Source organism: Octopus sinensis, unplaced genomic scaffold (genome assembly GCF_006345805.1).
Source record: "Octopus sinensis unplaced genomic scaffold, ASM634580v1 Contig14258, whole genome shotgun sequence".
NCBI lineage: Eukaryota > Metazoa > Mollusca > Cephalopoda > Octopoda > Octopodidae > Octopus > Octopus sinensis.
The window spans coordinates 10,001-25,000 of NW_021833196.1; the positions used below are offsets into that span (position 1 = coordinate 10,001).

The 15,000-nt window shown below is 45.4% G+C and overlaps 1 protein-coding gene across 2 annotated transcripts in view; it reads left to right on the top strand.

Moving 5' to 3' along the window:
- The window catches only part of LOC115230058 (E3 ubiquitin-protein ligase MIB2-like), a 23,678-nt gene that overhangs the window by 4,372 nt on the left and 4,306 nt on the right, over window positions 1-15,000 (top strand). For both annotated transcript variants that reach the window (XM_029800294.2, XM_036499491.1), the window contains exon 3: window positions 12,248-12,460. In XM_029800294.2, coding sequence (XP_029656154.1) covers window positions 12,248-12,460 — 213 coding nt within the window. The remainder of the gene's footprint in view (window positions 1-12,247; window positions 12,461-15,000) is intronic.

The window sequence follows — 15,000 nt, forward strand, 5'->3', positions numbered from 1 at the left end:
GGAAGATTGGCAAATAGCCACAGGGGGAGAAGAAAAGGGGAAAAAAAAGAAAAGAAAAAATAACAAACAAAGCGGGAAGATACACCACTCCCGAAACAAAAACATCCACAGAAACACACACATCAACACAAACACACCATCATCAAACCCCCCAAAAATGTTGACAGCCATTAACACAAACAACCACGACCTAATGGAACACATTAGGTCAAACACTAACATTACTGAAAACGACATAAAAACAAGTAACCACCCACACACAACACCACCACAACACATTAAAATAATACACGTGACACAGAACACATACAGCACCCTGAAATCTCTTTACCCCTGATGCAGTAGGGAGATTTCAAAAGTACTCATCGAAAAAACTGTATAAAGCCTCATAGAAGAAGACCGTGAGGTGAAAGACAAGAACTTTCGAAAAAACAAGTAACCTTTTCTCTCTCCTTTCTTTTTTGTTGCACTTTTATCGGAACATGCTCAGAATAGGTAGTATAAATGTGTGGCTTGGGGTCGCCTTGGAAACAAGGCTACCTGTTAAATGACAATCAAGTCACTAAATCTGAATATCATAGCCATCAGTGAGAGAACAGACTCCACAGCTTGCGGGCACTCCAGCACATTTTCGTACACATTTCAACATTTATTTTCTCCGTGTCTACCGAGAATGGGCGGAGGTGGCAACCGCGGTGCTTATCATCCGGAAGAGTCTGGATCTCAAGGTAAGAGCAAATTTCCTAGACCCGGAGGGTAGGCTGGTCGTTTTTGGATGTCGATGGCAGCAATGAGTGTGCTTTTCGACTGATAGCAGTTTATGCTCCGTCCTTAACAGGCCGACCAGATTTCTTTCGACGTCTAGAGTCTTTCATGGGAACGTCTCGTCCTTTACTTTTAGTGGGGGATTGGAATGCCACCCTGGACACGCATCATTCTAGACTGCGTGGGCAGAGATAGCAATAGAAGGGATGCAAATGCCTCAAAGACCTGCTCAGACGCTTCCAACTGTCTGACAGGTACCGACTGGACCACCCGAATGTGCAATGTGGACATGGAGTAACCGCATCGGGTCGTCCAGATCATACTTAGATAGAGTATTCTGTAGGACAATAGATAAAAATAGTGTAGGTTGTCCACAATTCATATAGTCAGTTTACACAGATCACAAGTTTTGTGACTTGTACAATTGACTTAGATAAGACACATAGGCAGGGTCCTGGTTACTGGAAACTGAACGCGTCTTTTACAGCACGACAGGTTTACAGGGACCGATCAGCACATTAGTTAAGAGAGCTTTGACGGGTACCATCATCAAAAACAAACGATGGTGGTATGCCCTAAAAAAGCGATTAAAGCAGAATCAGTCAGATACAGTAGAGCCCTAGCATTAGACCGAAATAGAATAGAGGGAGATTCAGTTAAGGTTTTAGAAGAGGCACTTAGAACTGGCATCGCGTCCAACGTACTGGCGGCGAGATTGGCCCTCGACCAAAACCTCAACGCCAAACACGAGGGATGCGTTGTCAGAGCTAGGATGCGTGCTCTGAGGAACGAAGGAGTTGGAGCCGCCCAAGAGGCCCGAGTGGTGGAGACGCAACGAGGCAACAGAGCCACCATCAAGTCTCTTATAGATGAACAGGGGCGCGAATTGCTCGAGCCTAAAAGGATGTGTGGGGTTTTTCAACAACACTTCACCCAACTGTTTGGGACAAGTGGTGAGTCAGAAAGCAGAGTGGACTTTAGTGCCTACCTGCATGCCTTGCCACGACTCTCAGCAAGGGAGGTGGAGTCTTGTGAAAAGCCTATCACAGCTGCGGACGTACAAGATGCGATGGTAGGCTGCGCGAGAGACAAGTCACCAGGCTTGGAAGGTCTGCCCTACGAATTTTATTTTCATATGCCAGACTTGTTTGGAGGCGTCTTGGCAGCTGTCTACTGCAACTGGCAGCAGAACGGGAGTATTCCTGCTTTTGTAAAGCGAGGAGCAGTGGCACTGATCAAGAAAGACCCAAACAAGGGGGACGTCATAGATAATTTCAGGCCCATCACTCTGCTCAACGCAGATTTGAAAATTTTGGCCAAGGTGTTAGCCGAGAGGTTGGCGCTTGTCATCAAGAAACTAATCGACAAGGCGCAAACATGCGCCGTGCCGGGTAGAAGTATTCATGACAACCTCCATCTGATGCGCTACATCATAGACAGGGTAGTTAAAAATCCTGGCATGGGTGGGGCGCTGATCAATTTGGATCAATCAAAAGCCTTCGATAGGGTAGACCATCACTACTTGGAGGCTGTCCTCAAAGCGGCTGGTTTCGGTCCAGTTTTCCGCGGTTGGATCGCTGCCTTATACAGCGGCATCCGCTCAGTAGTTCGCGTAAATGGTCATCTATCCAGACCTTTTAACATCATGCGTTCGGTTCGTCAGGGATGCCCCCTCTAATCGCTGCTGTATGTACTGACTCTTGAGCCACTACTGCGGAAACTGGCAACGCTGAGGGGCATCCCACGAGAGCTGGGATGCGGGAGGAGCGTGTCTGCATACGCGGATGACGTCACCGTCATAGTGTCGAGCTACGAGCACATCGAGCGGGTCGGCGAGACACTGAAAGAATACGAAGCGGTAACGGGAGCAAAAATTAAACGGGAAAAGTCAGTGGGCTTGCGGCTCGGCACCTGGAGAAGCAAGCCCATGCCGTCCAACAGCGTCTCCATCGTGGGACGCTGGACGGACGGACCGATTAAATTGCTCGGGGTCTGGTTCGGTCCGGACCTCCAAATGGCGAAGAACTGGGGCGAGATAACGACTAGGGTGGCTACTCTCACCCAGAAATGGACTGAGAGAAAGCTATCCCTAAAAGGTCGGGCGGAGGTGGCGAACGCGTACATCGCATCCGTCATCGAGTATCGTCTGACCGTCGTGCCTTGTCCCGACCCTACCATCACCAAACTGGAACGCATACTCTTCCGCTTCTTGTGGAAGGGAAACGTTCCGATGGTTAGGCGATCCATTTGCTGCCAACACCCGCTAAATGGAGGGCTGGGCATGCCGTGGTTGATGATGCGCAGACATGCGCTGAGACTGCGACATCTCCGGCGCTTCATAGACAACGGTGAACAGGGGTGGTCGCCTTTTGTGCGGCGCGCTTTCCCGCAGCTCGTCTCCTTGGACGAACTACAGTCATGGATCAAGCAGAGACCGAGGCTAGGCGAATGGCACCGCGAGTGTCGCGTTGCTCTCAAGCAACTCTGCCGTCCGGGATCGAACTTGTGCGACTCCATCACAACAAAGGCATTCTATAGAGGATTAGTGGAGGGGAGGTGCGACGACGAACTCGGGCAGAGTCTGGGCGTCGACGAGGAACACCTGACCCGCCTGTTCAGGACAACTTTCGGGCCGGGACCTATGAACAATCACCAAAGATCCCTGGCCTGGCAGTGCTATCGAGAAGCATTACCTGTTCGGGATAAGCTCTACAGACACGGTTCCAGACACACTGGACCGACTTGCCCGAGATGCGGTCAGAGCGACGAAACCGTTCTGCACGCACTCGTGCAATGTCCAACCATTTCCGACCTGTGGGCTTATGCCGAACGGCTGCTGTCACGTGTGGGACGAATCCGCCTATCGGCCGAGTCTATCGTGAGAATTGCTCCGCCCCCTTCCCTCAACCGGGAAGGCAAGCAGTTTTCATCGTACTGGTGGCCAGGGTGAAAGAATGTGTGTGGTGGACTCGAGCGAAAGGATTAGAGACAAACACTTACCTCTCTGGCCAATCGCTCATCAACTTTTTCAAGTACCACTTGAAAAGGAAGGTGAGAATGGAGAGGGAATTTTTGTCTCGCGAAAGATTCAAAAAAGATGGGTGAATGTTGCAAAGATGGTGCGTGCTAGTAACGAAACCATTTTGAGCATGATCCTGTAGATCGTAAAAAGAAAGAAAGAGAGCATTTTTGACCTCATGTGTTTATTTCCTCTCTGACTGGGGTTCCCGTGGTCTTTTCTGTAGGCTTTTCTTCCCACGGATGAACCAATCTTGTTATATCAATGTTTACACCATTATTTCTGTGATACACGATTTTCTTTTTTTTCCTTTTTCCTCCTCTCGATCCCTTTGATCGCAATCTTACATTTTTTATTTTTTTCCACCCTCGAAAAGAAAAGCTCTGCATTTGTATTTGTCCCCTCTGTATTCAGCCCTGTGTGGCTAATAAAAGAAAGTTATCTATCTATCTATATCTATCTATCTATCTATCATCTATCTATCTATCTATATATCTATCTATCTATCTATCTATATATCTATCTATCTATCTATCTATCTTTCTATCTATCTGTCTATCTATCTATCTATCTTTCTATCTATCTGTCTATCTATCTATCTATCTATCTACCTACTATCTATCTATCTATCTATCTATCTATCTATCTATCTATTTATCTATCTATCTATCTACCCAACGCAAACAACAGCCACACCAACACACAAAAACATATACAGCAAACATGCTCACAGCCATAACACCAAAAACACAAATTTAATGGAATACATCCAATCAAAAACAAACATAACAGAAGAGGACATAAAAACAAACAATCACCATACACACACCACCAGACCACATCAAAATATTACACATCTCCAAAAGTCTGCACCACACACTCAAAGCATTTTCCCCAGTGCGGTTGGTAAATGCCAAAAATATCTCACAAAGAAACTGTACTGGGATCTTCTCGAGGACAAACCAACGGAGGAGAAAGCAAAAACTTTCGAGCAGTAAGTAACCCTCTGTATTCTAATTCATTAGAACTATGATCAAGATTGGTTGTGTAAATGCGCGTGGCTTGGGGTCCCCTTGGAAACAAGGGTACCTCTTAAATGACATAAAGTCACATAAGTTAGAAATCATAGCCATAAGCGAGACCAGACTCCACAATCCGCGGGCCCTAAAGACCATGTTTGGCGGACAGTTCAACATTATTTTTCCCCCTCTGCCGAGAATGGGCGGTAGTGGCACCGCGGTACTTTTTCACAAGAGTCTGGATCTCAAAGTAAGGACAATATTCGTAGACCCGAGGGTAGACTGGTCGTCCTGGATGTCGACGGCAGCAATGGGTGCGCCTTTCGACTCGTATCAGTTTACGCACCGCCCTTAACAGGTCGGGCGGATTTCTTTCAGCGTCTAGAAGTTTTCTTGGGAACGTCTCGTCCTTTACTCTTAGTGGGGGATTGGAATGCTACCTTGGACACGCATGTAGACTACGTGGGTAGAGATAGGAATAGAAGGGGATGCAAATGCCTCAGAGACCTGCTCAGACGCTTTCAACTGTCTGACAGGTTCCGACTAGACCACCCGAATGCGCCAACGTGGACATGGAGCAACCGCATCGGGTCATCGAGATCGTATCTAGATAGGATACTGTGTAGGACAGTAGATAGAGATAGCATAGGATGTCCACAATTCCACATAGTCAGCTACACGGATCACAAACTTGTGACATGTACGCTAGACTTAGGTAAGACACTTAGGCAGGGTCCCGGATACTGGAAACTAAACGCGTCTTCCCATCGAGACAAGTTTTCAGAGACCGGATTAGCACACTAGTAAAGAGGGCTTTGACGGGAGCCATCATCAACAACAAATGGTGGTTTGCCCTCAAGAGAGCAGTAAAAGCAGAAGCGATTAGGTACAGCAAAGCACTAGCCATAGATAGAAATAGAGTAGAGGGTGAGCTAGTTAAGAAGCTAGAAGAGGCAATTAGAAGCGGCATCGCATCCGACGTTTTGGCGGCGAGGTTGGCCCTGACCAACACTTCAACGCCAAACACGAAGGATGTGCTGTCAGAGCTAGGATGCGTGCTCTAAGGAACGAAGGGTTGGAGCCGCGAGAGAGGCCCGGGTGGCAGAGGCGCAACAGGGCAACAAAGCCACCATTCGGTCACTGGTAGATGAACAGGGGCGCGAATTGCTCGAGCCAAGTAAAATGTGTGAGGCCTTTCAGCAGCATTTTGCCCGACTGTTCGGAACGAGTGGAGGGCAAGAACGTAGGGTGGACTTCAGTGCCTACCTACATAGCCTACCACGACTCTCGACAAGAAAGGCAGGGTGCTGCGAAGGTGCCATCACGGCGGCGGAAGTGCGGGAAGCGATGGCAGAATGCTCGAGGGACAAATCACCGGGTTTGGATGGTCTACCCTACGAGCTTTACAATTGTATGCCAGACTTGTTTGGAGATCTCTTGGCGGCGGGGTACTGCAACTGGCAGCAAAACGGGAGCATTCCTGGTTTTGTGAGCCGAGGAGCCGTAACACTGCTGAAGAAAGATCTAAACAAGGGAAATGTAATAGATAACTTTAGGCCCATCACTCTGCTTAATGCAGACTTGAAAATTTTGGCCAAGGTGCTAGCCAAGAGGTTGGCGCTTGTCATCGAGAAACTGGTCGACAAGGCGCAAACATGCGCCGTGCCAGGCCGGACCATCCATGACAACCTCCATCTGATGCGCTACATCATAGACAGGGTAGTTAACGAACCTGGCATGGGTGGGGCCCTGATCAACTTGGATCAATCGAAAGCCTTTGATAGGGTGGACCATCGATACTTGGAGGCAGTCCTGAGAGCGGCTGGTTTCGGGCCCGTCTTCCGCGGCTGGATAGCTGCCTTGTACAGAGGCATCCGTTCGGTAATTCGCGTAAATGGACATCTATCGAGACCTTTCGACGTTCGACGTTGCGGTTCCGTCAGGGATGCCCCCTCTCGGCGCTTCTATACGTATTGACTCTTGAGCCACTACTGCGGAAGCTGGCGACTCTAAGGGCATCCCGCGAGAATTGGATGCGGGACGAGCGTGTCTGCATACGCGGACGACGTCACCGTCATAGTGTCTAGCCACGAGCACATCGAGCTGGTCGGCGAGACACTGAAAAACTACGAAGCGGTGACAGGAGCGAAAATCAACCGGGAAAAGTCAGTGGGCTTGCGACTAGGCACCTGGAGAAGCAAGCCCATGCCGTCCACCAGCGCCTCCGTCGTGGGACGCTGGACCGACGGCCCGGTTGAGTTGCTCGGGGTCTGGTTTGGTCCGGACCTCCAAGTGGAGAAGAACTGGAACGAGATAACGAGTGGGGTGGTCACTCTCGCCCGGCAATGGGCCGAGAGGAAACTGTCCCTAAAAGGTCGAGCGGAGGTGGCGAACACGTACATCGCGTCCGTCATCTACTACCGCCGCCTGACCGTCGTACCTTGTCCCGACCCTACCATCACCAAACTACAACGCATCCTTTTCGCTTCTTGTGGAAAGGATGCGTCCCGATGGTCAGGCGATCCATTTGCTGTCAACACCCGTTAAAAGGAGGGCTGGGCATGCCGTGGTTGATGATGCGCAGACACGCGCTGAGACTGCGACATCTCTGGCTCTATGTAGACGACGGTGAACAGGTGTGGTCGCCGTTTGTGAGGCACGCTTTCCCGCAGCTCGTCTCCATGACCGAACTGCAGTCGTGGATCAAAAAGAGGCCGAGGAAGGGCGAATGGCACCGCGAGAGTCGCGTTGCTCTCAAGCAACTCTGCCGTCCTGGGTCGACCTTAAGTGACTTCAACACAACCAAAGCATTCTATAGGGGTTTAGTGGAGGGGAGGTACGACGACGAGCTCGGGGCGAACCTGGACGTCGACGAGGAGTACCTGACCCGCCTGTTCGGGACGACTTTCGGGCCAGGGCCCATGGACAACTTCCAGAGATCCCTGGCCTGGCAGTGCTACCGAGAAGCGCTACCCGTTCGGGATAAGCTCTACAGACACGGCTCGAGAAACACGGGGCCGACCTGCCCGAGATGCGGTCAGAGCGACGAAACCGTTCTGCACGCACTCGTTCAGTGTCCAACAATTTCCGACCTGTGGGCTTATGTCGAACAACTGCTGTCACGTGGTGACGAGTCGGTTTATCAGCTGAGTCTATCGTCAATATTGTCACGCCTCCTTCCTTCAAACGGGAAGGAAGAGCTATTTTCATCATCCTTGTGGCTATGGCGAAAGAATGTATCTGGTGGACGCGTCTGAAAGGATTGGAGACAAACACTTTCCTCTCTGGTCAATCTCTCATCAACTTCTTCAAGTACCACTTGAAAAGGAAAGTGAGAGTAGAGAGGCAAGTTTTGTCTAGCGAATGTTTTAAAAAAGATGGGTGAATGTAGCAAGAATGGCACGTATGAATGACGAAGCCACCTTGAGCATAGTCCTATGAACCCAGAAATCGAAAACAGAGAGTTGCTTCATTGACCGAGGTTACCGTGGTCTTTTCCGTAGGCTTTTCTTTCCACGGGTAAACCTCACCTGTCCTCCCCTTTACACTTCATATTGACATTTCTGTGATAACGATCCCTATTGATCAATTTTTTTTCCTCTCCCCTTTTTTTTTTTTTTTAACCCCCCCTTTTTTTGTCCTCTTTCTCTCCTTTTACGATCCCTTTTGATCGAAACTCCCCCTTCCCCTTTTTTTTTTTTTTCTTTTTTTAAACCTTCAAAAGAAAAGCTCTACCTTGTAATTTGCTCTATCTGTGTGCAGCCCTGTGTGGCTAATAAAGAAACATATCTATTTACCTATCTATCTATCTTTCTATCTATCTGTCTATCTTTCTATCTACCTATCTATCTATCTATCTATCTATCTATCTATCCATCTATCTATCTATCTATCTATCTATCTATCTATCCATCTATCTATCTATCTATCTCTATCTATCTATCTATCTATCTATCTATCTACCTATCTATCTATCTTTCTATCTATCTGTCTATCTTTCTATCTACCTATCTATCTATCTATCTATTTATGTATCTATCTATCTATTTATCTATCTATCTATCTATCTATCTATCTATCTATCTATCTATCTTTCTATCTACCTATCTATCTATCTATCTATCTTTCTATCTATCTGTCTATCTTTCTATCTGCCTATCTATCTATCTATCTATCTCTATCTATCTATCTATCTATCTATCTATCTATCTATCTATCTATCTTATCTTCTCTCTCTCTCTATATTATATATATATATATATATATATATATATATATACTGGAGATGAATGGATTTATGGTTAGATCGTATGTGATCTTCTTCTAGCATATGGCTGTCGACATAGTGGTTTTTAGCCCTAAATATACACATGTATATATATATATATATATATATATATATATATATATATATATTAAACAATGATAGTTTTGATTGTTATTTTCATATTTGTGTATGTCTATGTCTCTATTTGTGCGTTATCACCATCATCATCATCATCATCATCATCATTATCATCATTTAACATCCACTCACCATACTGGCATGTGTCGGCTGGTTTGACAGGAGATTATGAGTCGGTGAGCTGCCCCACGTTCCTGTCTGATTTGGCATGGTTTCTACAGCTTGATGTCCTTCCTAATGCCAACCACCCCAGGTGTGTAACTGGTGCTTTCACATGCCACTGGCACGGGTGCCACTTGCATGACACCGACAATGTCCACGACTACGATTCACGGATGGTTGCCATTTAAATGGCACCACCAATGACGATAATTCCCAGGTGCCAATTTACATGGCACCATCAGTGGCCACAATTACGATACCCAGGTGTCATTGACATGGCACCGGAAGCGAACAGCCACGGCTATGATGCACGGGTGCCACTTATAGGACACTGGCACGACCACATCCTTATCATCACTTGGCCTGACATGTCCTCTCTCGCAGAGAATATCACCAGGGCTTTCGGTCACTTGTCATCTCTTCCATAATGCCCATCGGTTGGAGATCATTCTTCATCAACTCATCGAAAGTCTTCTTGGGTCTCCCTCTTCCAAAGGATCCTTCCACAGTTAGAGATCGGCACTTTTTGACACAGCTGTCCATGTCCATACACATCGCAAGACCATACCAACACAGACGTCTTTTTGCACACCCCACTTGATGTCTCCAATGCCCAGCTTTTCTCTCAAGGCCCCCATACTCTGTCGTACATGCACACTGACATTGTACATCCAGCGAGTCATACTGGCTTCATTTCTTTCAAGCCTATGGAAGTCCTCAGAGAGGTCACATCCCATGTTTCACTGACATGTAACATAGTTGTTTACACACAGGCATCATAACATCTGCCTTTCAATCACAGGGAGACGTTCTTTGTTACCATTAGAGTTAAGACCATTCTGAACTTTGCACATCTTATTCTTATTCTTGCAGCTATACTCAAGGAACAACCAACCACACTCCTGACTTAGCCACCTAGATAGCGGAAACTATCAACTCCCAGTAGCTTACCTACCTGGCAATTGATGGGCTCTATTTTCTCTACATTTGTGCTGTTTATTGTACCTGTGCACCTTCCACACAGAAAAACTATTATCCCCGTTAACCTTCCTCTGATATTGCTGGAACACTTATGTGTCCATACCTTACACTGGGCACATCTTATGAACTTCCTACCTACGCTTTTTCTACAGATCGAACAGTGCCATCTTCCTAAGGGGATTTGTGAATTGCCCCTTTCCTACTTACTAAAATGGTTTTGTTAGACTAAGTTTAGGGTCCTTTGATTCTAGCCCTTACTGATATACCTAAAATTTACCTAGTTCTGAAAGTTATTCGGCTATGATAACAAGGTCATCAGCATTGGGGATCTCCTAGAAGCAGTTCATCTTAAATCCTCTGTTATTGCCTGGAGGACTCTGATAAACAGGAAGGCGCTGAGGACTAATCCATGATGAACCCCTACTTGTACCCTAATTCATTGCTACACACGATGCCAAACCTCACCTTACTGACAGCATCCCTGTACATGGCTTGTAACGCTCTCACCAACCATTCGTCCATCCCTAGTTTTTGCAGTGACCAGCAAATAAGGGATCGAGGAATCCTGTCAAAGCCTTTCTCCGTGTTTAACAAAGGCCCAGTACAAGGGTTTATCTTTGGCTAGGTACTTCTCCTGCAGCTGCCTTATCAGGAATATAGCATCAGAGGTGCTTCGCTGTGGCACAAAACCAAATTGCATCTCTTCTGGTCTAACACACATCCTAATTATTTTGTCTGTGACCCTCTCAGTAATTTTCATTGCTTCATCTAATAGTTTGATACCTCTGTAATTATTTCCGTGCAAGGCATCATCCTCCCTGTATGTGTGTGAGGGTGTGTGAGTGTGTGTGCGTGTGTGTGTATTTGTGATTATTTGGAATTTGGGTATACATTTAGAAGTATGCTACTTAAAGATCTTTCGCTGATTCGGTTACCTCATGTCATCCACAGTTGAGCTATAAGTGACACTGGATCTACCTCATGTATTCTGCAGTGTTCGTTCAGTTTATAATGAATGAGGGAAGCAGAAAATGGAGTTAATGAGAATTTTTATTCATCGCAACGATTGTTTCAATCCATCTTGTATCGGTCCCTTGCAGGTAGGATATTGTATAACTGGTTGTGGTACATCCTCCGGTGCAGATGCATGTCATCGGGTGTCTTCTTTTAAAGAAGATACCTCTGTAAATATATTCGGGTTCGCTTGGAATGTTGTTGTTGCCAGAAGGCTGTTGTCTCTCATGTTGTTATCCAAGAAGCTCCTAGCAACAACATGTCAAGTGAAACTGAATATATTTAGTGAGGTATCTTTACATTAAAACAAGGCACCCGATGAGATGCATCTGCACTGGAGGATGCAAAACAACATGTATAGTAGCCCACCCGCAAGCGACCGATGCAAGATGGGTCGAAACGGTCGTTGTGATGCATATTCTCGTGAACTCCGTTTCCCCAATTCATTATATGTATTTATATATGTAACACTGATGTTTATGTGTGTGTGCGTGCGTGCACATTAGTTTTATACATGTGGACGCTAACCGGCTCAGCAGTTTTATGAACCCCTTATTAATGTAGCAACGTCAAAAGTAAACATTAGAAATCATAATTCTTCTTTACTTGACTTGATCTGCTAATCATGTGTTTACTCTAGTTCTGTTGCCCTACAACTTACTATAGTGAGGGGCAAATGTAGGACATCTTAATATGTTTATCATGTCTCTAACACACACATGTATCAGGTTATAGAAGGTCCTTATGGAAGATTTATTTCACTGACAAACATCAAATGTATTTGATCAGTTTGATCTAGTACCCAGTAGAAAACTGTAATGACATTGATATCAACCCTGATTTTCATGTAAATTTTCATTTTCCATTTTTACCTCCACAAAGGATTCGGTGAATTTAGAAATTGTGAACAAAGAATATAGGACACCATTGCTTGAAGCTGTTTCGAACGGTCACCTCGGAATAATGCAGCGGCTGATAGCCAGGGGCGCGAATGTAAATTTTGTCGAACATGGAGGAAATAATTGCCTGCATCTGGCGTTAAAAAGAGAAAACAACTTTCATTCTGAGGTGGAGCACATGACCATGTTAGATCAGGTAAGTTTTCACATTGTTTGTGACTATGTGTGTGTGGTGTGTGTGTGTGTGTGTGTGTGCATTTGTGCGTCTGTGTGTGTGTGTGTGTGTGTATGTGTGTGCATTTGTGCGTCTGTGTGTGTGTAAAATAGACAAACTGACAGAGAAAGACAGACAGAAACAGACATTGTTTATATCGCAATTCTCACCTACCAACCCCATCCTCCATTACCATTTCCTGATCCAGTCACAATGGTAACCCTTAGTTATATTATTATGTAACAAACACTATTCTCATTCCGTCCCCTTCCGTCCTCAAAGGCACGACCTCTCCATGGTAGAGAAGGTGATCCATCTCGAATGTTGGCCATACAAACACGGTCATCAAAATTTGAAGGAGAAATGATCTATTCAAGACAGGAGATATTATTCTGAATTAACAATGATACTGGGTAGAAGAGAGGTTCATATGATAGACAGTAACATTTATAGTGCTGGGGCCATGATAATAAATACATCTTGTCCATTCCATGAAGAATTCTGCCTGAAACTGCTCTCTGTCACATTTCTTTTATATAATACTAGCAGCATAGCCCGGCATTTCCCGGGTATGTAAGAGCCCCTAGTAGGCAACGACTAATCCCAATCTAGTCCTTTCCCTCTAGGGAACGAAGGTGCGTGTGTAGGTTGCAATATCTTCTCTTCACTCGAATACTTCTGTGTATACGATGTTCCTAGCTGTCCCTTTGGGCGATAAAAAGGTCGAGTTGCGTCCTCTAGACAGAAGATGTGTTGCATATAAAAAGTTTAGATTCTCGACTCCATGTCGAATTTATCGATTTTTTTCAGAACTGGGGGAACTTTTCAAAATTTTCGCTGCGTTAGTTTTGAATTATGACATTGGGCTATTCCCATATGAATAAAGCTCACTACAGATGACTGACTACTATTCAGGCAGTTGATGGTCATCTGTGTATTGTTGTAATGTCTACTTTGGTGAGAGGAACCTACTCTGACAGCCAGCGACCTCCCCACCTACTGGAATAGTCCATCAGACTAACACTGAACAAATTATCAACTATGCGTTGGTGTTCTGCCTCAACTGTGACACCGATTCTTACTTCCCTTACTTCACTTTCTTCATCAAAAGATGTTTCCTTATTAATTCATCATCATCATCATCATGATAATGTATCGACTGTTTTCAAAGCTGGCATGGGTTCGACGCTTTGACAGAAGCTGGTCAGCTGAAAAGCTACCTGGGCTCCATATCTCTTTTCGCATTGTTCGATAGTTGGACGTCCTTCCTAATGCCACCCAATTTACATAATGTACTGCGTGCTTTTCTGCAGCACCGACACGGATATTTGTATGTGACACCAGCATGGGTGATTTTTCCGAAGCATCAGCACCCATGATCCCACAAGATTAGGATATCTCAGACGAAGAATGATACAGGGGTCATGACAGTATGCAAGGACAACGACGACTTAGCTTGGCATATCATCTCAAGTACAGCAGACTGCCAAAAGTATCGCTCCCATTTCATCCCCTCTGTGAGGCCCAACGTCTGACGGTCCTTTCTCACCACATTATTGCACGTCTTTCTGGGTCTACCCCCTCCACACATTCCCTCCACAATGAGAGATCACCACTTCTTGATGAAGCTATCTTCATCCATATGCATCACATAACCATACCATGGTAGACTTCTCTCTTGCGCACAAAATCCGATGCCTTATATACCCTGTTTTTCTCTCCAATCCACTTAATTAAAGAAACATTATTGATCTGCGTGGATATGTCTATGTGGTGTTGATTTAGTTGTTATGTCTGAAGGCCTTGCTATGTTGTTGCTGTTCTCTTTTCTGGTATAACTTATATTATTTGTGGTGTTATTCATATCTATAAGACAGTCCTTTGACGAAAATTTTATGCACATTTTGCTTTGGAGGTTAATGGCAGCCAAACCGAGGCAAGGATACTAAATGCGTGGTGGTGAGAATGAGACCCGCGATGGTTAAAATTCGCAAGCTATAAGATGTGGTTGCTATGGCAAAAAGAGTGATTTTTTGATCCCTCTATAACGATGTCTCTCTGTCACTCTTTCTTGCACCACCTCTCTCACTGTACATCTGTCTGTATCTATAGACAGAAAGCGATGACAACCGCAAAAGTTTAAATATTCTCGCCACAGGTCTTTTAGAACGGTGAATTAATATCGCCCACCTCCATCGCACAGTCATAACAGATATTATTAAACAGATATATTGTGTTAATTTATATATATACTGTGTGCATATGTGGTTGGATTGTGCTAAAAATATACACACCTATGTTAAAAGTGCTAGCGAGTTTGTATTGGAACTTCGAATTTGCTCAATTGAAAGGCATGGACTCTAGGGCAAAATTCCTCATCTTTCAAAATGTGGCCCGCTTAGACCCGAATGAAATCGGGTTATAATACCAAAACGAGTAAAACAATAATAAACTATTTTAATTCCGAACAAGGCCTGGTATGTATTTCTAATCTATCAAATGAAGAAGGCGAACGATGATAC